Source organism: Mastigoproctus giganteus, chromosome 5 (genome assembly GCF_048544385.1).
Source record: "Mastigoproctus giganteus isolate SK-2022 chromosome 5, ASM4854438v1, whole genome shotgun sequence".
Classification (NCBI taxonomy): domain Eukaryota; kingdom Metazoa; phylum Arthropoda; class Arachnida; order Uropygi; family Thelyphonidae; genus Mastigoproctus; species Mastigoproctus giganteus.
Window position 1 is genome coordinate 71,237,472 of NC_143579.1, and position 22,333 is coordinate 71,259,804.

The 22,333-nt window shown below is 38.1% G+C and overlaps 2 protein-coding genes across 2 annotated transcripts in view; one reads left to right on the forward strand and one right to left on the reverse strand.

Moving 5' to 3' along the window:
* Positions 1-20,733, reverse strand: part of REPTOR-BP (REPTOR-binding partner) — a 60,134-nt gene extending 39,401 nt beyond the window's left edge. The window contains exon 1 of the mRNA XM_090374061.1: positions 20,588-20,733. Coding sequence (XP_090230187.1) covers positions 20,588-20,635 — 48 coding nt within the window. The 5' untranslated portion in view covers positions 20,636-20,733. The remainder of the gene's footprint in view (positions 1-20,587) is intronic.
* A 132-nt stretch (positions 20,734-20,865) lies between these two features.
* Membrin (golgi SNAP receptor complex member 2) lies at positions 20,866-21,896 on the forward strand. Its single transcript, XM_090374060.1, has one exon. The coding sequence runs from the start codon at positions 21,118-21,120 to the stop codon at positions 21,754-21,756; it is 639 nt and encodes a 212-aa protein (XP_090230186.1). The 5' UTR covers positions 20,866-21,117; the 3' UTR covers positions 21,757-21,896.
* The last annotated feature ends 437 nt before the right edge of the window (positions 21,897-22,333 follow it).

The window sequence follows — 22,333 nt, forward strand, 5'->3', positions numbered from 1 at the left end:
ATATATTTATTAATAAAATAATTTAAGTAATACAATGAATATAACAAAACAAAAATATCAAAAAAAAAAAAAAAGAAACTTACAAATATTCATTTATATCTACAGAGAATTTAATTCTATATAAACTACAAAGAAAGTACATATAATTACAAAAAATTAGAAAACCAGACAGTTTTTTTTTTTTAAATCATAGAAACAAAATATAGTACTTTTAACATTATAACATAAACTAAAAATATGCAATAAAGGTGTATTATTTTAATTGAATTTTTCTCGCTTTGAAGGACCTTTCACAAGAAGCTACTGTTTACCCAAATTTATAATTTTTTCACTCTCACAAAATTTTCTGGAATCATAAGTAGCACGTTCAAAGATAATGCAGTATTTCTTCTAATAAAATTTTTATAGGGGGCTGCATATGTTTCACTTACGTTTTGGAACAGTAATCCCTTTAACCAATAATTTGCACTTCCTAATTGCTTAAATTACTAAAGGCCAGAGGTAGGAACAAAGCATACAAAGTTAAGTCTCTCGTAATCCATTCGTTATATGGAAATTTTCTTCATTCTACAGAAACTTTTAAATGTAATTACCAAAAGGAATTCAAAAAATTCGCTATAAAGAAATTCGTTAAACACAGCTCCAACTGTAATTAAATCAAAAATGAAGCAATTTTAAAATACATAACCAATCGATTAAAGATAATTGATCTTTTGTAGGTGAACGGGTGATAGTTGTTATAATGTAGAAGCATACTGGTGCTTGTAGGTTTTCGATGGATGTTAAATTGGATTTTATTCGAGTCCCGATGAAATTTAATAAGAATTTTGGAATTAAGTATTAGGGGTAAAAAATATACCTATAAGGCTATAGTGCCAAGTATTTAGGTAATCTATGTTGGATTTCATTGTTGTACCCTATAAATAAACACATAAATTATAACAAAATAATAAAAATAAAATGATGTAGCAAATTATTGATTAATGAATACATTGAATGGAAAGTTAACTAGGGCGCTGTCTGTTTCTGTTTGCCATTTGCCAGTTTGTCTATGTTCAAATGTACTAAGAATACAATTTCAATACTCTAATATAATAATGCAATTTATGTTAAATTTAGCAGCAAACTGCTGCTAAATTTAGGTCTATTATTATTATCCTTATTCCTTCTCTTATTTGCTTTAATTTTGGCATAAAGCCTTTCTTTTTCACTACATATATGAATTGAACTAATAAAAATTAATAGTTGGTACTCACTTTCATTATTTTTGATTCACTTTCGTTATTTTTATTATTATTATTTTTTTAAAAATTTTTTTCACTGCTATCTGTCGGGCTAGCGGTTATTCTGCCAGTTTGTTGCTAAATTTAACATATATTGCATTATTATATTAGAGTATCGAAATTATATTCTTTGTATATTTGAACCTATACAAACTGGCAAATGGCAAACAGAAACATAGCCTCAGCCAATTATTGATAGGATGTATTGAGTGCAGCTAGCCCTAGTTAACGTTCCATTCAATGTATCCATTAATCAATAATTTGCTACATTATCATTTTATATTTTTATTATTTTATTATAACTTATGTGTTTATTTATAGGGTACAACAATAAAATCCAACTTAGAGATTACCTAAATACTTGGCACTATGGCCTTATAAGGTATATTTTTTCACCCCTAATACTTATATTCCAAAATTCTTAATAAATAATGTAATATATGTTTTACAGACTGATGTAATGTTCAATTATTATTTTGATGGCATTAATCTGTTCTGATATTCTTTTTTTTTATTTTGCAAATTCCATATTTTTCTACATAATTTCACATATGATTATATATACACACCGATGAGCCAAAACAGCTCGTACCCAGTGAAGTACGGGTGCTACAAGATTTCTAAATGTGGCTTGTGGTATCTGGTACCAACACATAACCAGCAGATCCTTTAACTCCTGTAAGGTCCGTGGTTGAGATACCACAGATCGGAGTTGCTGTTCCAACACAAACCACATGTGCTCGATGGGACTGATGTCTGGGGAATTTGGAGGCTAGGGAAATACCTGGACTTCGTGTTCTGTGAACCAGTCTTGAACAATCCGGGCGGTGTGGCATGGCACATTATTTTGCTGAAAGGCTGCACTGCCAGAGGGGAAGACCGTTGCCACGAAAGGGTTACCTGGTCAGCAATGATGTTTAGGTAGGTGGTAGACGTCAGAGTGCCCAGCACATGGATGACTGGACCCAGGGTATCCCAGCAGAACATCGCCCAAAGCATGACACTGCTGCCACCAGCTTGTTTTAGTCCCACGTGCATCCAGGCACCATCACTTCCCCAGGTAAACGACGCACACATACCTGGCTGTCCACACGATGCTACAGGAAATGTGATTCATCGCACCAGATAACCTTCTTCCAATCACTCAAGGTCCAGTTTCGATGCTGGCGTGCCCATTGTAGGCACTGTCGCCGGTGGACTGTGGTTAGCATGGGCACTCAGAGCGGCCTACGGCTAAGCAGCCCCATTTTCAGCAGGGTTCGGTGTACTGTGTGTTGTGACACATTACTCCCGTCACCAGCATTCCAATTACCGGTGAGTTGCTCCACAGTCGCCCTTCTGTTGCCATGTACCATTGGGGAGAGCCTTCGCACACCTCGAGAATCGATGAGCTACAGTCGGCCAACACCTTGCTGGCGGTTTGTGGGTTCCCCTTCCTCGGACCACTTTTGGTAGGTACTAACTACAGCTGACCGTAAGCACCCCACCAGCCATGCCATTTCAGATATGCTCTGACCCAGTCATCTAGCCATTACAATTTGGCCTTTGTCAAACTCGCTTAAGTCTATTGCCTTTCCCATCTGAAGAACAAGAGTAACACTGATTAACGGAGCTCAGTATCAGGTGTTTTTTATACCGTGTCCCGACCCACGCACGCACCGTAGTTCACCCGCAGTTGCTTCATACTACTGATTCCCTTGGTATAGCATACCAAGTCAAGTCAGCATACTACTGCTTGAAAGATGGTCTTTTTTCCACTGCAAGAATCTATACAGTTCAACAATATCAAAAGTGTATTGAGAATGCCATTTTTGGAATAACATCTCATTGTGAGTGCTGTGGGCAGAGAAAGGTGATGGATGAATGTGGCCGTTGACGTTTGTCTCACATTGTTTCGGCCAACTGGAGGGCAACAGTAGCACAAATCACTGCCGACCTCAATGAGGGAGGTGCCAGAAACATCTCCACCAACATCAGGTGATCATTAACCGCAATAGGTTATGGGGGCTGCCGACCCACCAGTCCCATTGGTAACACCACGACACAGGAATCTATGCAACAACTGGGCAAAAGAAGATCAGCACTGGACCTTGGATGACTGGAGAGAGGTCTCCTGGTCTGAAGAGTCCCGTGTCCAGTTATTTCGAGCGGATGGGAGGGTGCGCATCTGGCTGAAACAGCATGAAGCTATTCACCAGTGGTGTCAACAAGGAACTGTTCAGATAGGTGGACGGTTGGTAATGGTCTGGGGTGTGTTTAACTGGAACACGTTGGACCTTTGGTAAGTCTAGAACAGTCAGGTTATGTGTCCATCCTTACAGACCATCTGCATCCCTTCATGGTCATCGTGCATCCACAGGGCAATGGACTCTTCCAGCAGTACAATGCACCTCCCCACAGAGCCATGTGACTAGAACATGGTTCGAAGAGCATTTCGCAGATTTTACCACCATGGAATAGCCTCCCTGTTCAGCGGACATGAACTCTGTGGAGCATATTTGGGATTCTGTGGAAGGGTCTGTTCGAGCTTTGGATCCTCCACTCAGGAATGCGATGGAATTATGAACAGCAGTGCAGCAAGCATGGATGGAAATACCCATTGAATGCTTTCGTGAACTAGTGGGCTCAATGCCTCGCTGTGTGACTTCCCTTATTTGGGCGAAAGGTAGGCCTACCCGTTACTAGGTAGGTATCCCACGATTTCTGTCCATTCAGTGTATACTTGTGTTTTGTTCATACTTCAAACTGAAACAGGTGATTTCTCACCTCTGCTTTAAAAACTGCTAAGTAATGACTTCCAAATGCCATCCAACCTTGATAAGCTTCTATCAAATGAAAGCCATACTGTTCATAAACATTTCAATGTTTTCTTGGTCTCTCTGTAATGAAGATTTTAAAATCCCCGAAACCTGTCTTTTCTTTTGAGATTTCTCTTGACAATAAAAAAATTTCATCAAATTTGATTGGTCAAGTTATCGCTGCCTTTTCTACAATTAAATGAATCAAATGAACAAGACTGCATCTAAACAAAGTCTCTTTTGCTTTTCTTTTATACAGTTTCATTGTTGTGACCTGAGTCTACAGAATGTTATGTGTTCAGTCAGTACTGTATGGTGTTCATATTCTGAAAACACCAAATCTCCTAGTCTTGTTTAGCAGAATCACTTTCATGGTGCCGATATGAATAATAGAGTACCTGCATGTTCTGCAACTTATCATCAAAAAGTGTTAAAGCTAAAGGAGAAATCATCCATCTGCATCATTGCTGCATATATTACTACTGCAAACAAAAAAGTTGAAACAAAAAAGGCACAATTTGCAAACACTACACAATTCCAGAAATGATGTCAGATGGCATTTTATTTGACAAAAAGCTGGTGAATGAAATGACACTTGTTGCTTTGTCCCACTAGAACAAAGTTTCAAGAAGAGTATTTTTGGTAAAAGAATATCAAAATCATTTACAGTTGTAACAGTTCATTATTGGCGGATGAAAACGTAGATATCAGTGGATGTCTTGATACACGCCAAATATTAAGATCTCAAACATAAAATATGCTATGACCATCGCCATCAATATAAAAAATAAGGAAACATAACAAAAAATAAATAAAAATTTAGACGTTGATTCCCCTATATGCATATTCTGTGTTCTGTTGGTGTATTTCTGGACCCATCCCTATAAATGCAAGACTTTTGTGGATTTATTGGATGACTGTTTTCTACAGCAACATGTTCGAGAGGCAACCAGAGGAAATAATACTCTTGATCTGATTATCAGTAGTGATTCTTCATGCATTAAGAATCTGCAGAATAAGGAACCACTGGGCGACAGTGATCACAATGTATTGATGTGGGAATTATTTAAAGATGTAACTACCATCAAGGCTAAAGGGAGGGGCTTTTGCTTTCGTAAAGGTGATTGCAGAGGTCTCGGACAGTTTTTAAATTCTGTACAGTGGGATCAACTGATGATATTACCAACATTGAATTCTAAATGGGAAGCCTTCAGGGACTTCATTTTGGAGGCTACTAGGCTTTTCATTCCAACTAAGAAATACTGTTCAAGGTTTAGGCCTAAATGGATGTCAGATGAACTAATGACACTTGTGGTAGATAAGAAAAATGTATGGAATGCATATAAAGTATCAGGTGACACAGACACCTATGTGTCTGTGTCACCTGATACTTTATATGCATTCCATATTTCTCGTAATCTGCCTTTGGTGACACAGACACCTATGTGTCTGTGTCACCAAAGGCAGATTACGAGAAATCCTTGGCAAAGGATGCAAAGAAAAACAGCAAAGAGTTCTTAACTTATGTAAATTCTAGAAGGAAAAGGATGAATCAGATTGGACCACTTAACATAGATGGATTGACTATTGATGATTATGCTCAGGTAGCTGATAAACTGAATGATTATTTTGCATCTACATTCACACATGAGGAGTTATTCAATGAGGGGAGTGGCAGAAGTTTATCAAACTCTAACAGGGAGCTAAGTGATTTTGTAATATCTGAGAGCAAAATGGAGGAGAAATTATTGAAGTTAAGCATAAAAAAGGCACCCGGGGTGGATGGGATCTATCCAGTTATATTAAAGGAGGCAACAAAGAAAGTAAGCAAACCCTTAGCCATAATTATGAGAGCTTCCTTGGACTCAGGGGAGATCCGATGGACTGGAAGTGTGCAAATGTATCACCAATTCACAAAGGGGATGCAAAAGGTGACACAGGTAACTATAGACCTGTTAGTTTGACTTATGTTTGGAGAAAATAATGGAATCACTGGTTAAAGAAGCATTGAAGGATCATCTAGACAAGACTGCAGTAATAGTTAAGACACAGCATGGGTTTGTTAAAGGGAGGTCTTGTCTGACCAATTTGATTGGATACTATGATGTGGTCACAAAGGAACTGAATGCCAAAAATAATTTTGATTTCATATACAGTCAGTCCTCGTATAGCATGATAGTTGTGTTCCTAGAAACCCTCGTGCAATGCAAAATCGTGCAATATAAACAATAGGCCCTATGGGAAAAATAGGGTTAGGTGCCGACCACCCAAGATTGAACACACATTTGTAATCAAAACATTACCAAACACAATAAATAATCGTAATAAAATACGTAAGTATTTTATTACGACTATTACGTAATAAAATATTGCTAATTCTTTTGCTTCTATCGTAAGCAAACTTGTTTTTTGTTTGGTTTTCCATCCAAACAGATGACAGATGTTCCATCTCTTCCAATTCTTTGTGTCTTAATCTAATGGATTTTAATTACACTTTGAGTTGTTCCTGCTATGAAAGTTGTTTTTATTTTCTCTGCATTCTTTGTAATTCTCGGCGTTGCCTCATTTAGGTCTGTAGCACGTGCAATATCACATGGTCTTTCATTTCGCTCAAAGCGTTTCACAATTTCATATTTTTTCTCTATCGATAGAGGCGGACTGGCCATAAGACTTACTGGGGAAACCCCGGACGCCAGTGTGATTTTGGCCATAAACCATAGTATGAGGCCACTACAAATTTTCCTGGGTAAGAATTTTTGACCCAGTCCGCCTCTGTTTGTCGATATTGCTTTTCTTTTTCTCTCTGAATCTGCAGTGTCTTCATCAGGACGATTCCTTTTCATACCTTTTAAGTATTTTACCCATTTTTAGGGAATAAAGCACAATTACAAACCGAGGAGGCACGCTTGATACACATAAACAAAGTTGCGCGCGTATAGCAACTGAATAAACAACACCGTAAAGGCAGAGATACACTATTAACACCTCACATTTTACTAAAGCACATTTCTAGGGGTTACTACCATAAAACAATAAAAACAATTTCCAGTTGCGTTTCTGCTAATGGAATCTGTTATAAACTGGCAGTAAACTCAATCTAAATGCATTTGCGATTATACCGATAGCTGGAATTGTGTTGGTTTTTACGTTATTATGGTGAAATGTGTTTCCCCCTTCACTGATATAAAAACATAAATACATTTTCAGAATCTTCTCTTCATTCCTATCGTGTTGCGTTCAGTTGGGGTGATTCTGCGTTCGACTGCCATTTTTTGTAAACGCAAAGGCGAATCGTGCATAAGCGAATTCGGTTTGTGTTATACAAGATATCGTTCCCCTATTTATAAATCGTGTATGATCGAATTCGTGTAGTGTGAACACGTGTTATACGAGGACTGACTGTACTTGGATTTCAGGAAAGCTTTTGATACTGTTGCACATGGAAGGTAAAAAAAAAAAAAGAAAAAAAAAAGGTGAACTGCAGCCATTATCAACCCACTGCAGGATGGAAACCTCCTGAACAATTCATGCTGAGGGAAATGGACCATAATCTGCCACACTAGTCCAGTGCAGGTTGGCAGATCGACCGTATTTAGAAGTCAGGGGTTTGAACCCCGGTCTACTCAAAGAGCGTGTGTGCTATTGGACCCCCGCTGATGACCACTCGGCTATGGAGGCACTTGCACATGGAAGACTGCTGTATAAATTATAGAGGTATGGCATTAAGGGTAAGTTGCTACAATCGATAAAGGGATGGTTGAGTGAAAGACAACAAAGAGTGGTAATCAATGGACACTGCTCTTCATGGACAAATGTTATTAGTGGAGTTCCCCAGGGTTCGGTGTTGAGCCCATTGTTGTTTTGTATATGTATCAATGATATTGATGAAGGTATATCAGGTTTAATGTCCAAGTTTGCAGATGATACAAAGGTTGGCAGGGTTGTTAACAACAGTTTGCTACTCCAACTGAATCTAGATAAGTTGGGCAAATAGCTGAAAAGTGGCAACTGGAGTTTAACATTGACAAATGCAAAGTACTGCATATGGGTAGCAATAACCCAAGAGAAACGTACCAACTATGTGGTACTATACCCAGGGAAGTGGAAAGTGAAAAAGACCTGGGGTTAATTGTGCAGTCAAATATGAAGTTCACTGAGCAGTGCAGATGGTCTGCCAGGGCAGGTCATGGAGTCTTATCAATGATATATAGGAATTTTTCTAGAAGGGATAAAGAAGTGATTATCCCCTTGTATAAAGCAATGGTCAGGCCACACCTATTATTAAAAAGGATGTAGAGCTGTTGGAATGAGTACAGAGAAGGGCAACAAGATTGGTGAGGGGAACAAAGGGGTGCTCTTACCAAGAAATGCTTAAGTTCTGCAAATTGCAGTGCCTGGAGAGTAGGCACCTGCGAGGTGATCTGATTGAGGTGTATAAGGCCTTGAATGGGTTGAGCAAGCTGAATGCTGATGGGGTTCTTCGTCTTGTTCAAATTAAGAACCTGAGGGTGCAAAGATTCAAACCGAGGAAAGACAGTTGTAGAATAGATATGCGGAAATTTGCCTTTAGCCAGCGGGTAGTTGATTGGTGGAACAGACTTCCATCTTTTGTTGTGGAAGTTGATAGCCTAAATAAATTTAAGGCTGAGCTGGACAGGCATTTTGAATGAATGGAGGGGTGAAATGGGAGTTTTTTTTTGGCTGATGCTGCATAAGCTTGCTTTCTAGCATCGTATGTCTCTACTAATGCCTTTGTGCATGAATGTAAATGCAAAATATTATTCAGTTTGTCAGCAACCTGAACAGGATCATCATTAGCTATGCCATTCATTTAGGCCAAAGTAGTTCATCCCCTTCCATCTAGTTTTAACGTAAAGAAGTCTTTGCTACTTTTCTTTGCATTCTTCACCAAAAAAAGATTCTTCTCATAATCATGCTTAACCCTCTTAGTGACTTTACTGCAAACCAGCCAGTACTTATTATAGGTTTTTAATAAGTACTGGCTAATTTATAATCCCCTGCTAATTTATAATTATCACGTACATTTTTCTTTTCAGTTGTCATTATTAGTCTCATCACTTCATCTGACATCCATTTAGGTCTAAACTGGGAACAATATCTTTACCTGCTATAAAAAGCTTAGTAACGTCTATGATTACTTTCCCGAATGCTTCACATTTAGAATTTGCAGTTGGTAACATCTATTTGTTTCAACAAAGAGAATTTAAAAACCATCTGCAATCAATGTTGTTGCCTTTTGAAAGCAAAATCCTTTCCCTTTACAACAGTTATATCTTTAAATAGATCTCATATCAACGTATTATGATCACTGCTACTTAGTGGTTCCTTTATCAGGATATTAATGCATGAGTAGTGACTGCAGATAGTTAAATCAAGAGTATCGTTTCCTTTCATTCATGCTGGTGTAGAAAACTGTCATAAGTGACCAACCCACAAGTTTCAGTTACTATCTGGAAAGTTAAAATCCCCCACTATAAGAGAGAAAGAGAGGAAGAAGGCAGTCATAGGGCGTGAAGGCACTTACTGCTTTCCCCCTCTCCTCCTCGTCTGCATGGGGAATGTCAGCCGAAATGATGAAAAAGAAACGGCAATTTTTTTAAAAACAGCTAACAAAAATGAACAACACATACAACCACTGATTCTCACCCCCCCCTACATTAATATTACTAGCCGATTTCACATGCACTGACAATGAGAATTGCTTATGCTGGTCAAGAGAAATACTTTTTTCTTTCTTTTTTTTTTTGTTCTGGGCGGCGCTGTCCCCATGTATAGGACAAAACCCCCTCAATTAAAGTGCTAAGTAGGACAAAACCCCCTCAGACAAATAATAATACGAAATGTTTAAACCATAATTTTTATTCTTATTACAGTATTTGTAGTTCTTTCAGAATGAACACTTCTCTGAGAACATTTTGTGTTATTATTTGTTCGAGGGGATTTTGTCCTACTTTGCACTTTAATTGAGGGGGTTTCGTCCGAACCCAGCTGACCCCACACCCCTGGTAGTATAAAGAGACCTGATACTAACAACTCATACAATTACTGTGAAAAACACCAAATAGTCAATAAACAACTCGAGCAAAAAAAAAAAAAAAAACTCACTTCATCAGTCCTCGCATGCCCGCTGGTACACTTCATCAAACATCCACATTGAAAACACTTGTATTCCGAAGGTATAAAATTCACACTCGTACACCATTCAATTACAGTCTTACATCTATCCTTTTGCAAATGTAATAACAGCATGATAATTTTGCATTTCCCACTAAAATCAGAAGCGCAAAATGAGGTAAATTACACATTCCCAATAATCAGCCAATCGCTGAACTCAACCTGATCACTCCATTCTTCGGCCATGTCCACAACGGGGAGATACCCATGTTCTGGAACTCGGCCAGAATAATATACAGTATATGATACCATTTTTAGCAAGGCAGTGTATACTGTTCAGGGGATCTTCAAAAGATTTATATGAAAATGATAATGGTAACTTTTTTTTTGGACTTAGTGAAACAATTCCTAAATTTGATTCAGTTATGACAGAAAATATTTGCTGTATTCAGAAATCTTAATCAAAAAATATCATGCATTATTTGGGTGATCAAATACAAAATGAAATTATTGAAATAATTTTACAAAATATTACAGATAAAATACTACAAAATTACTAGAGAAGCTACATATTTTGCTATGATTTTGGTATAATCACTGAAGACGAAAATAAAGACATGGATACAAGGAACTACACTAAATCAATAGCCTTAAAAATAAAATCTTATAAATGTCTTTGTTTGATTATAATTTGGCATGATATTTTAAATAAAATTAATCCAGTAAGTAAAATGCTACAAAAAATTGATTCTGATATATATGAAGCTCTTGAATGTCTACAAAATAACACGGAATTTTTAAAGAAAATAGAACAGAGGAAGCAGCCCAAAAAAATGTTCAAAAAATATGACTACTATCATTGGCATTGAAGCGTCATTTCCAGAAGTAAGAACTGTAAGGAAAAGACTGAAAAAATGTCATTTCAATTATGAAAGTAGAGATGAAGCTATTCATGATCCATCCGCAACAAAATTAATATTTTCTTTCAAATGACACAACAATTTTCTCCTTAACTGAAAGGTTTACATAAATGAAAGAACATGGGGAAATATTTAAAGTGTTTTATAATATTTCTGAATTAAAAAAAAAAAAAGGTCATATTACAATTTATTAAATCATTGCAAAGATTTACATATTTGATATCATATATTTGGATTTCAGGAAAGCTTTTGACACTGTTGCGCATGGAAGACTATTGTACAAATTGGAGAAGAATGGTATTAAGGGTAAGTTGCTACAATGGATAAAAGGATGGTTAAGTGGGAGAAGACAGAGGGTAGTAATCAATGGGTACTGCTCTTCTTGGACTAATGTTATTAGTGGAGTCCCACAGGGTTCGGTGTTGGGTCCACTGTTGTTTTGTATATTTATCAATGATATTGATGAAGGTATATCAGGCTTAGTGTCAAAGTTTGCAGATGATACAAAAGTTTGCAGGGTTGTTAATGACAGTAATGGCAGTGTGCTACTGCAACAGGATCTAGATAATTTGGGCAGATGGGCTAAGAAGTGGCAACTGAAGTTTAACCTTGACAAATGCAAAGTATTGCATATGGGTAGAAGTAACCCCAGAGAAACATACCAACTGTGTGGTACTACACTTAAGGTGGTAGAAAATGAAAAAGACCTGGGAGTAATTGTGCAGGCAGATATGAAGTTTTCTGAGCAATGCAGACAGGCTGCCAGGGCAGGTTATGGGGTTTTGTCAATGATATATAGGAATTTTGCTAGCAGGGAAAAGGAGGTGATTATCCCTCTGTATAAGGCAATGGTCAGGCCACGCCTTGAGTACTGCGTACAGGTCTGGAGGCCTCATTTTAGGAAGGTTGTAGATTTACTTGAGCGTGTACAGAGAAGGGCAACAAGATTAGTGAGGGGAATGAAGGGATCCTCTTATCAAGAGAGGCTTAAGTTCTGCAAATTGCAGTGGCTGGAGACTAGGCACCTGCGCGGTGATCTGATTGAGGTGTATAAGGCCTTGAATGGGTTCAGCACGCTGAATTTTGATGGGATCCTTCCACTTGTTCAGATTACGAACCTAAGGGGGCATAAATTCAAATTAAGAAAAGACAGATGTAGATTGGATGTGCGTAAATTTGCCTTTAGCCAGCGGGTGGTTAATTGCTGGAACAAACTTCCATCTGTCGTTGTGGAAGTTGATAGGTTGAATAAATTTAAGGAGGAACTGGACAGGCATTTGGAGGGAATGGTGTGATTTTTTTTTTTTTTTTTTTTGGCTGATGCTGCATAAGCTCATACATTTGCTTTCTTGCATCACATGGCACTACTACTATATTAAAATAAGTGACGTTGATCATAATGATCTGATACTGATGGTTTAGCATTATCTGAACGAACTATGAAGTAATGAAATTTTTGGATACGACATACACATGGTAAGAATAAACCCAGATCCTTGACATAACATGGCCGCTGTAATGCCCCCCCCCCCCCCATGAATACACACTACTCTGGCTCCCTCCAGTCACTATCTGGCAGAGGAGAGATTATACACTAGTAGCAAGATTATATACTAGCAGATTCGGAAGCCTCCTAGAGAGTTACCAATAGGTTCGGTCCGATGTACTAACAAGCGGCCGGCCTGCAAATGCCGTTTTAAAGCTGTACCCTCGAAATGTAAGAAAGTTTGGATCTCACCATGGTGTTCATCATAACCACAAACGACATCAATCATACTGCATAATGGAAGAGATGGGGAAGGACTGACCGGAACTTAGCTCTGGAGACTAAACATGAGTTCCAGCCCCCCAATAAGCAAAGTGGTGGTATTGCACCAGTTGATGAGAGTCATCTGCCACTTGGTATTGTCTGGTACCACAGAGGGGCAGCATTGCTCTGTGTGGTAGTAGTAGTAGTAGTGGCATGTGATGCAAGAAAGCAAGTGTATGAGCTTATGCAGCATCAGCCAAAAAAAAAAAAAAATTACACCATTCCCTCCAAATGCCCGTCCAGTTCCTCTTAAATTTATTTAACCTATCAACTTCCACAACGTCAGATGGAAGTCTGTTCCAGCAATTAACCACCCACTGGCTAAAGGCAAATTTCCGCACATCTATTCTACATCTGTCTTTTCTTAATTTGAATTCATGCCCCCTTAGGTACGTAATCTGAACAAGTGGAAGGATCCCATCAGAATTCAGCGTGCTCAACCTATTCAAGGCCTTATACACCTCAATCAGATCACCGTACAGGTGCCTAGTCTCCAGCCACTGCAATTTGCAGAACTTTTTGAATGAGCATTTTGTATCTACATTCACACATGAGGAATTATTAAGGTTTGAAAATGGCAGAAGGTTATCAAATTGTAGCAGGATTAATGATTTTGTAATAACTGAGAGCAAAGTGGAGGAGAAATTGTTGAAGTTAAACATAAGAAAGGCACCTGGGGTGGATGGGATCTATCCAGTTATATTAAAGGAGGCGACAAAGCAATTAAGCAAACCCTTAGCCATAATTATGAGAGCATCCTTGGACTCAGGGGAGGTTCCACGGACTGGAGATGTGCAAATGTATCCCCAATTCACAAAGGGAGATCGAAGGGTGACAAGTAATTACAGACCAGTTAGTTTAACTTCTGTTTCGGGTAAAATAATGGAGTCACAGGTTAAAGATGCATTGCAGGATCATCTAGATGGATCATCTAGATTTTCTACACGTAAGGTGGTAGAAAATGAAAACGACCTGGGAGTAATTGTGCAGTCAGATATGAAGTTTTCTGAGCAATGCAGACAGGCTGCCAGGGCAGGTCATGGGGTTTTGTCAATGATATATAGGAATTTTGCTAGCAGGGAAAAGGAGGTGATTATCCCTCTGTATAAGGTAATGGTCAGGCCACACCTTGAGTACTGCGTACAGGTCTGGAGGCCTCATTTTAGGAAGGATGTAGATTTACTTGAGCGTGTACAGAGAAGGGCAACAAGATTGGTGAGGGGAATGAAGGGATCAGAACTTAAACCTCTCTTGCCAAGAGAGGTTTAAGTTCTGCAAATTGCAGTGCCTGGAAACTAAGCACCTGCAAGGTGATCTGATTGAGGTGTATAAGGCCTTGAATGGGTTGAGCACGCTGAATTCTGATGGGATCCTTCCACTTGTTCAGATTACGAACTTAAGGGGGCATAAATTCAAATTAAGAAAAAACAGATGTAGAATAGATGTGCGGAAATTTGCCTTTAGCCAGCGGGTGGTTAATTGTCGGAACAAACTTCCATCTGTTGTTGTGGAAGTTGATAAGTTGAATAGATTTAAGGAGGAACTGGAGAGGGATTTGGAGTGAATGGTGTGATTTTTTTTTTTTTTTGGCTGATGCTGCATAAGCTCATACATATGTTTTCTTGCATCACATGCCACTACTACTACTAAAGCCTCTCTTGGTAAGAGGATCCCTTCATTCCCCTCACCAATCTTGTTGCCCTTCTCTGTACACGCTCAAGCAAATCTACATCCTTCCTAAAATGAGGCATCCAGACCTGTACACAGTACTCAAGCCATGGCCTGACCATTGCCTTATACAGAGGGACAATCACCTCCTTCTCCCTGCTAGCAAAATTCCTATATATCATTGACAAAACCCCATAACCTGACCTGGCAGCCTGTCTGCATTGCTCAGAAAATTTCATATCTGACTGCACAATTACTCCCAGGTCTTTTTCATTTTCTACCACCTTAAGTGTAGTACCACACAGTTGGTATGTTTCTCTGGGGTTACTTCTACCCATATGCAATACTTTGCATTTGTCAAGGTTAAACTTCAGTTGCCACTTCTTAGCCCATCTGCCCAAATTATCTAGATCCTGTTGCAGTAGCACACTGCCATTACTGTCATTAACAACCCTGCAAACTTTTGTATCATCTGCAAACTTTGACACTAAGCCTGATATACCTATTTATAAATATACAAAACAACAGTGGACCCAAAACCGAACCCTGTGGGACTCCACTAATAACATTAGTCCAAGAAGAGAAGCACCCATTAATTACCACCCTCTGTCTTTTCCCATTCAACTATCCTTTTATCCATTGTAGCAACTTACCCTTAATACCATTCTTCTCCAATTTGTATAATAGTCTTCCATGCGCAACAGTGTCAAAAGCTTTCCTAAAATCCAAATATATGATATCAAAATTATTTTTTGCATCCAGTTCCTTTGTAACCACTTCATAATATCCTATCAAATTTGTCAGACAAGACTTTCCCTTAACAAACCCATGCTGTGTTTGAATTATTGCTGCAGTCTTGTCTAGATGATCCTGCAATGCATCTTTAACCAGTGACTCCATTATTTTACCCGGAACAGAAGTTAAACTAACTGGTCTGTAATTACTCGTGTCACCCTTCGATCCCCCTTTGTGAATTGGGGATACATTTGCACATCTCCAGTCCGTGGGGACCTCCCCTGAGTCCAAGGATGCTCTCATAATTATGGCTAAGAGTTTCCTTAGTTGCTTTGCCACCTCCTATAATATAACTGGATAGATCCCATCCACCCCAGGTGCCTTTCTTATGTTTAACTTCAACAATTTCTCCTCCACTTTGCTCTCAGTTATTACAAAATCATTAAGTATCCTGCTACAATTTGATAACCTTCTGCCATTTTCAAACCTTAATAATTCCTCACGTGTGAATGCAGATGCAAAATACTCATTCAGTTTGTTTGCTATCTGAGCAGGATCATCAACAATGGAACCATCGATATCAAGTGGACCAATCAGATTCATCCCCTTCCTTTTAGAGTTTATATAAGTAAAGAAATCCTTGCTGTTTTTCTTAGCATCTTTAGCCAACGATTTCTCGTAATCTGCCTTCGCTTGCCTAACCTCCTTTGTGACCTGATTACAAACTAGCTTATATCTGCCATAGGCTTCTGAGTCGCTTAATAATTTATATGTATCCATGCATTTTTCTTCTCTGTCACGAGTCTCATTAGTTCATTTGATAACCATTTAGGCCTAAACCTTGAACAATATTTCTTAATAGGTATGAAACCTTTAGTAGCATCCACGATTAATTCCTTGAATGCTTCCCACTTAGAATTTACTGTTGGTAACATTGTCAGTTGATCCCACTGTACAGAATTTAAAAACTGTCTGAGACCACTGTACTCACCTTTACGGAAGGAAAAACCCTTTCCTTTACCCCTGATGGTAATTATATCTTTAAGTAAATCCAACATCAGTACACTGTGATCAATGCCACCTAGTGGTTCCTTTATATGCAAATTCTTAATACACGAATGATCACTGCTGATAACCAGATCAAGAGTATTACTCTCTGGTTGCCTCTCCAACATGCTGCTGCAGAAAACAATCAACCAATAAATCCACAAAAGTCTTACTAGTGTGTGAGTGACCAACCCACAAGTTCCAGTCAATATCTGGGAAGTTAAAATCCCCCATTATTAGACATTCTGATTTACTAGCCCACTATTTCTCTGTACAATTGTTCATTGTACTCATTCGAGTCATTAGGCCTATAACATACTCCTACTCTTCTTTTTTCTTTAACAGTGCTTATGTCACACCAAACTGTCTCAACAGTGCACTGTTCATCTATATCTACTGGATGCACTTCTTTTGATTTTATGTTTTTCTTAATTAACAGCATAACACCTCCTCCCTTCTTCCTGTTTATCCTTTCTGTACACATTGTACTCCCCAAATTCCAGTTCTGCATTCCTTATATCTATGTGACACCATGTCTCTGCTATCCCAACAATATCCGCCTTTGATGTCTTGACCAACACTTCAAATTCATCAAATTTATTTACTATACTTCTAGCATTGGTATACATGCAAGTATACATGCACCTATCCTTATTATTAGTTACCCTAACACATCTCATATACCCATCTGTTTCACAATGACTACCATCAGTCCCTGAAACCCCCAGCACCCCTCGTTCCAGGTCGCTATTTATTCTAATAGAAGTTGTGCAAGAATCACCTTCACCTCTGCCTGCGGTACTTTTAACCTTTTAGTCTGTGAATCCCCCCAAGCTAGCAGTTTTCCAACCCACCTAACACTGCCTCGATAGCATCAGCAAATATTCTTGCACCCTTTCTATTTAAGTGTATCCCATCCCTTTAGAAGCAGTCTCTCCTGTTAACAAGCACAGACCACGCTGAAAAAAATTCTACCCTTTGAGCCTTGCACATTCCCTCCAGGGCCGAATTGAATGACAGGGCTCTCATCATGTATTCCCTCCTATCGTGTCTGGGCAGAATTGCAGACACTGTCAAATTTAACCCTTACTCACGACTTTTTTGCAACATTGACCTGTACTTGTTAAGTAAATCTGCAGATCTCCTACTCTTAATGTCATTGGTGCCAACGTGTACAACAATATCACCTTTTTGCCCTTGAAAGATGATATATGCTTTACAACATCATCAACTTTTGCCCCTGGCAGACATACCCTAGTCCTGTTCCATCTATCCGTTTTACACAATATATTCCCCGTCTCCCTGACAATAGAGTCACCAACAATAAGTAGTTCCTTTGGGGCCAGCGCATTCTGCCTTGGAGATTGCCGCTGTGTTGCCTGATGTCCGGGAGTGAGCTCTGGCATTGAGTTGGGCAGCTGAGAGCGTCATATTAATTTTTTCGAGGGCATCTACCCTCCACCTCAAGCTCTCATAGATGCCCAGTAGAACGCTGAGTTGATGCATAATTTCTAGACACTCTCTGCACCTGGCACACACAAAGACATCCTTCTTACCTAGATCATATTCTGTTCCAGAGAGTTCGGCAAACATTTCACAAGTTGCACATTTTTTTAGGCTGTGATGCGTTGGAGAATTGCTCCCCCCTCAGTTCTCCCCCGAGTCAAAGCACTCCTGCCACTTTGTGCCCGTTGCTTTGCTGCTCTAGTCTGGGGCATGATATTTTAAATTAATAAGATCAATAAATTTAATTAATTAATTGTCAATACTATGCTATCTAATAGAATCCTAAATGCAGTGATGCGTATTACGCTATATAATTAGACGTTAGAACTGCCTAGTTTCCACAATTAAAAATTTGAATTCCCTACTACTCTATACAAAAACAGTGGCTGCAAGATTCGAACAAAATAACGGTTTTACGTATATTAAATAGTAATCTACAAAAACTCTTTATCTAAATTAAAAATAACCAGCGTAACAATAACTATAAGACTACATATAAAGTACAATATAAAATAACAATTAGGTAAATAAAAAGGCAAACACTTATCGCTTTTTCGGAGCCTGTAATTTTTAAAAAGAGTCAGTGCCCTCTTTGTGATGAAACCATAATACTGTCAAGGAGGACTTTCATCTTTGTATGTAAACTAATCTACATAGATAGTTCTGATCTCATGTGGAACACATATGTATCCTCAGGTGGTTTCCTTCTCTTGCTTTCATGTTACCTCCTTTACGTACTTTCCTTTCTGTGCCAGCTGTAGTCATTTCAGAAATGTTCTCAAGCAAATACTGTAGCTTTCACCATTATTAGTTTGTTAAATAGTATGTAGTAGTAGTGGCATGTGATGCAAGAAAGCAAATGTATGAGCTTATGCAGCATCAGCCAAATAAAAAAAAAAAAAATCACACTATTCCCTCCAAATGCCTGTCCAGTTCCTCCTTAAATTTATTCAACCTATCAACTTCCACAACGACAGATGGAAGTTTGTTCCAGCAATTAACCACCCGCTGGCTAAAGGCAAATTTACGCACATCCAATCTACATCTGTCTTTTCTTAATTTGAATTTATGCCCCCTTAGGTTCGTAATCTGAACAAGTGGAAGGATCCCATCAGAATTCAGCGTGCTCAACCCATTCAAGGCGTTATACACCTCAATCAGATCACCGCACAGGTGCCTATTCTCCAGCCACTGCAATTTGCAGAACTTAAGCCTCTCTTGATAAGAGGATCCCTTCATTCCCCTCACCAATCTTGTTGCCCTTCTCTGTACACGCCAAGTAAATCTACATCCTTCCTAAAATGAGGCCTCCAGACCTGTACGCAGTACTCAAGGCATGGCCTGACCATTGCCTTATACAGAGGGATAATCACCTCCTTTTCCCTGCTAGCAAAATTCCTATATATCATTGACAAAACCCCATAACCTGCCCTGGCAGCCTGTCTGCATTGCTCAGAAAACTTCATATCTGCCTGCACAATTACTCCCAGGTCTTTTTCATTTTCTACCGCCTTAAGTGTAGTACCACACAGTTGGTACGTTTCTCTGGGGTTACTTCTACCCATATGCAGTACTTTGCATTTGTCAAGGTTAAACTTCAGTTGCCACTTCTTAGCCCATCTGCCAAAATTATCTAGATCCTGTTGCAGTAGCACACTGCCATTACTGTCATTAACAACCCTGCCAACCTTTGTATCATCTGCAAACTTTGACACTAAGCCTGATATACCTTCATCAATATCATTGATAAATATACAAAACAACAGTGGACCCAACACCAAACCCTGTGGGACTCCACTAATAACATTAGTCCAAGAAGAGCAGCACCCATTGATTACCACCCTCTGTCTTCTCCCACTTAACCATCCTTTTATCCATTGTAGCAACTTACCCTTAATATCATTCTGCTCCAATTTGTACAATAGTCTTCCATGTGCAACAGTATGGAAGACTATACATAACCTTAAACTTCCATGTGTTCAGTTTAAGGTTTTGTTAATACTTTATCAATGAAACAGCTTATGATATATTAGACGATTGCCAGCACTTTTCTTTGATTTACTTGTTACTGGAAAAATTCTCTGGAGCATGTGCTGATTGAAACAAAATCAATGGTAACACGTAGTTGGTATGGCCATTATTTCCTCTGGATTTGTTAGAAGCTAACTGATATTGTTTACTCAACGAGAATAACAGAATGTTGAATTGTTCATAATTATACAATATAATGCTCGAAGGTTACTTGTTGTGCTATTGTAAAAACAGACTGGCCATAAACATATTTTTAAAGATAAAGTTTTGAATTTTTATACCTTTATAGGCACCTCCTGGTTTATAATAGATGAAAAATTTAAAATAATACATTTGGCGACAGGTTGCGCATGCAATGCTGAAGCGTGGTAAAACGATTTCGTTTACGTTACGGATTACTTACACACCAACTTAATTAACCATTACCTTAGTGTTTAAATTTTATATTTTGTACGCTATACTGTTAACAAAGGTGACAGCCTCTAAATGTTAGACTGTAATTTTTCGGTAACAGAACGGCTGTTGCCATATACACAATGAGATCCGAAACTTATGATGTTAAGTGTACATGTTGCAATCCAACGAAAGAGATACAAATATACTTTTTTTCAAATATAAAGATCAAGTGTCGTATATACATATTTTTACCAGTACCTTGGTCTTGATTTCATACTCTTGAAGGCCTGCCTTCTCAGTTTGCATTATAAATCTACTCACAACAAAAATAATGCACGCGTTTTCTTTTCTCGAACATATCAGCGTGGGTCTGTTTACCTCTGCAAAACTGCCATTGAAATTAGTAGACTGACGCAAGAGGGTAGAAAAGTGCGATTGGCTGAATGGAATAATTACGTGTTGGATATTACTGGAATCCTTATTTATGAAGTAAATATATTGCGTAAAAATTTTTTGAACACTTAAAGAACTTAAATTAATTTAATTTTATATTACATTATTAGTAATTCAGAAACACTGTGGAAATTGGTTGTTGCGCGAAGCTACTGTGACGTAAGATTCGCCACGATAGACGATTTCGCAATTCTGCTGTTTGCTTGTAGTCAAGGGAAGTACAGTATACGTGTTCTCTGCTAGTAAAGAGGTACTGAATTTTACCAAGCTTGTCTTACTGATAGGTTATATATTTGGTGTGACTTTTATGATATTAAGCTTAGCGTATATTTCGAATGGAAGCTTTGTATCATAAAACTAATAATGTATTAGATGAGGTCAATAACTTCTTTATACGTCTTGAACAAAGTTCAACTGAGGAAGCCCATCTTATTGAAAACGAAATTCAAGTGCGTATAGACCAGATTATTAGTAATTTAGAAAAACTAGATTTCTTTGTAAACAAAGAGCCTCCCAACAGGCGTGCTAATGCCAAGTTGAAAGTTGATCAGCTGAAGTATGATTGTCAACATTTGCAAGCATCACTTCGCAATTTACAACATCGTAGACTGGCCCGGGAACAAGAACAACGAGAAAGAGATGAACTTTTGACCAGTAGATTTACTGCTAATGATCAGGACACCTCAATAATGATTGATCATGCTATTCAGCACAATACGTCTCTTCGTAGTGCACATCGCAATGTGGATGATCTTATTGGAAGTGGATCTGGTATATTAAACAATTTAAAAGACCAGCGCCAGACATTGAAAGGCGCACATCGGAAAATTATGGACGTTGCCAATACACTAGGAATGTCCAACACGGTAATGAGACTTATCGAGAAACGTACGTATCAGGACAAATTAATTTTATTTGGAGGCATGTTTCTGACATGTATGATAATGTTTCTAGTAATTAAATACCTGACATAGCAACCAATAATGAATAATAATTTTTGTATACTGTTAATACGACATCAACCATATTAACACTTCATTAACTTTTACAAATGAAGTAAATAGCCGTAATTATTACAAACTGTATACGATATTGTGTTAAAACAATTGCCCCGTAAGCATACCTAGCATTACAGAAATTTATATTGGAAGAATTCGTGTGCAGGCGCACATGTCTTTTCTCGACGGAAACTTCAAATAATTTCTTATTGTATCTAGAGTACTGAATAAAAAATATTTTTAGATAATTAAATAAAATTTAAAGTGAAAAAATAAAATTGCTCATTTGTGGTTATAGCATCAAGTCAGAACAAGAATCTTCTTTTAATGTTTTTTCACATATTTTAGTGTAGATATTTAATACTTTCATGAATACTGTGTCTTTCATTTCTCCATTAGAAATGAAATTTTCTTTAGAAAGTTTATCCATTAGAATTCTAATGGAGAAACTTGCTAACAAAAATCATTCTGTAGGACAAGCAACATATGGCACATATAATTCTTTGTTGAATTCTGTTTTGGATTCAATGCTTTTCATTCCCCTCCCCAAGAG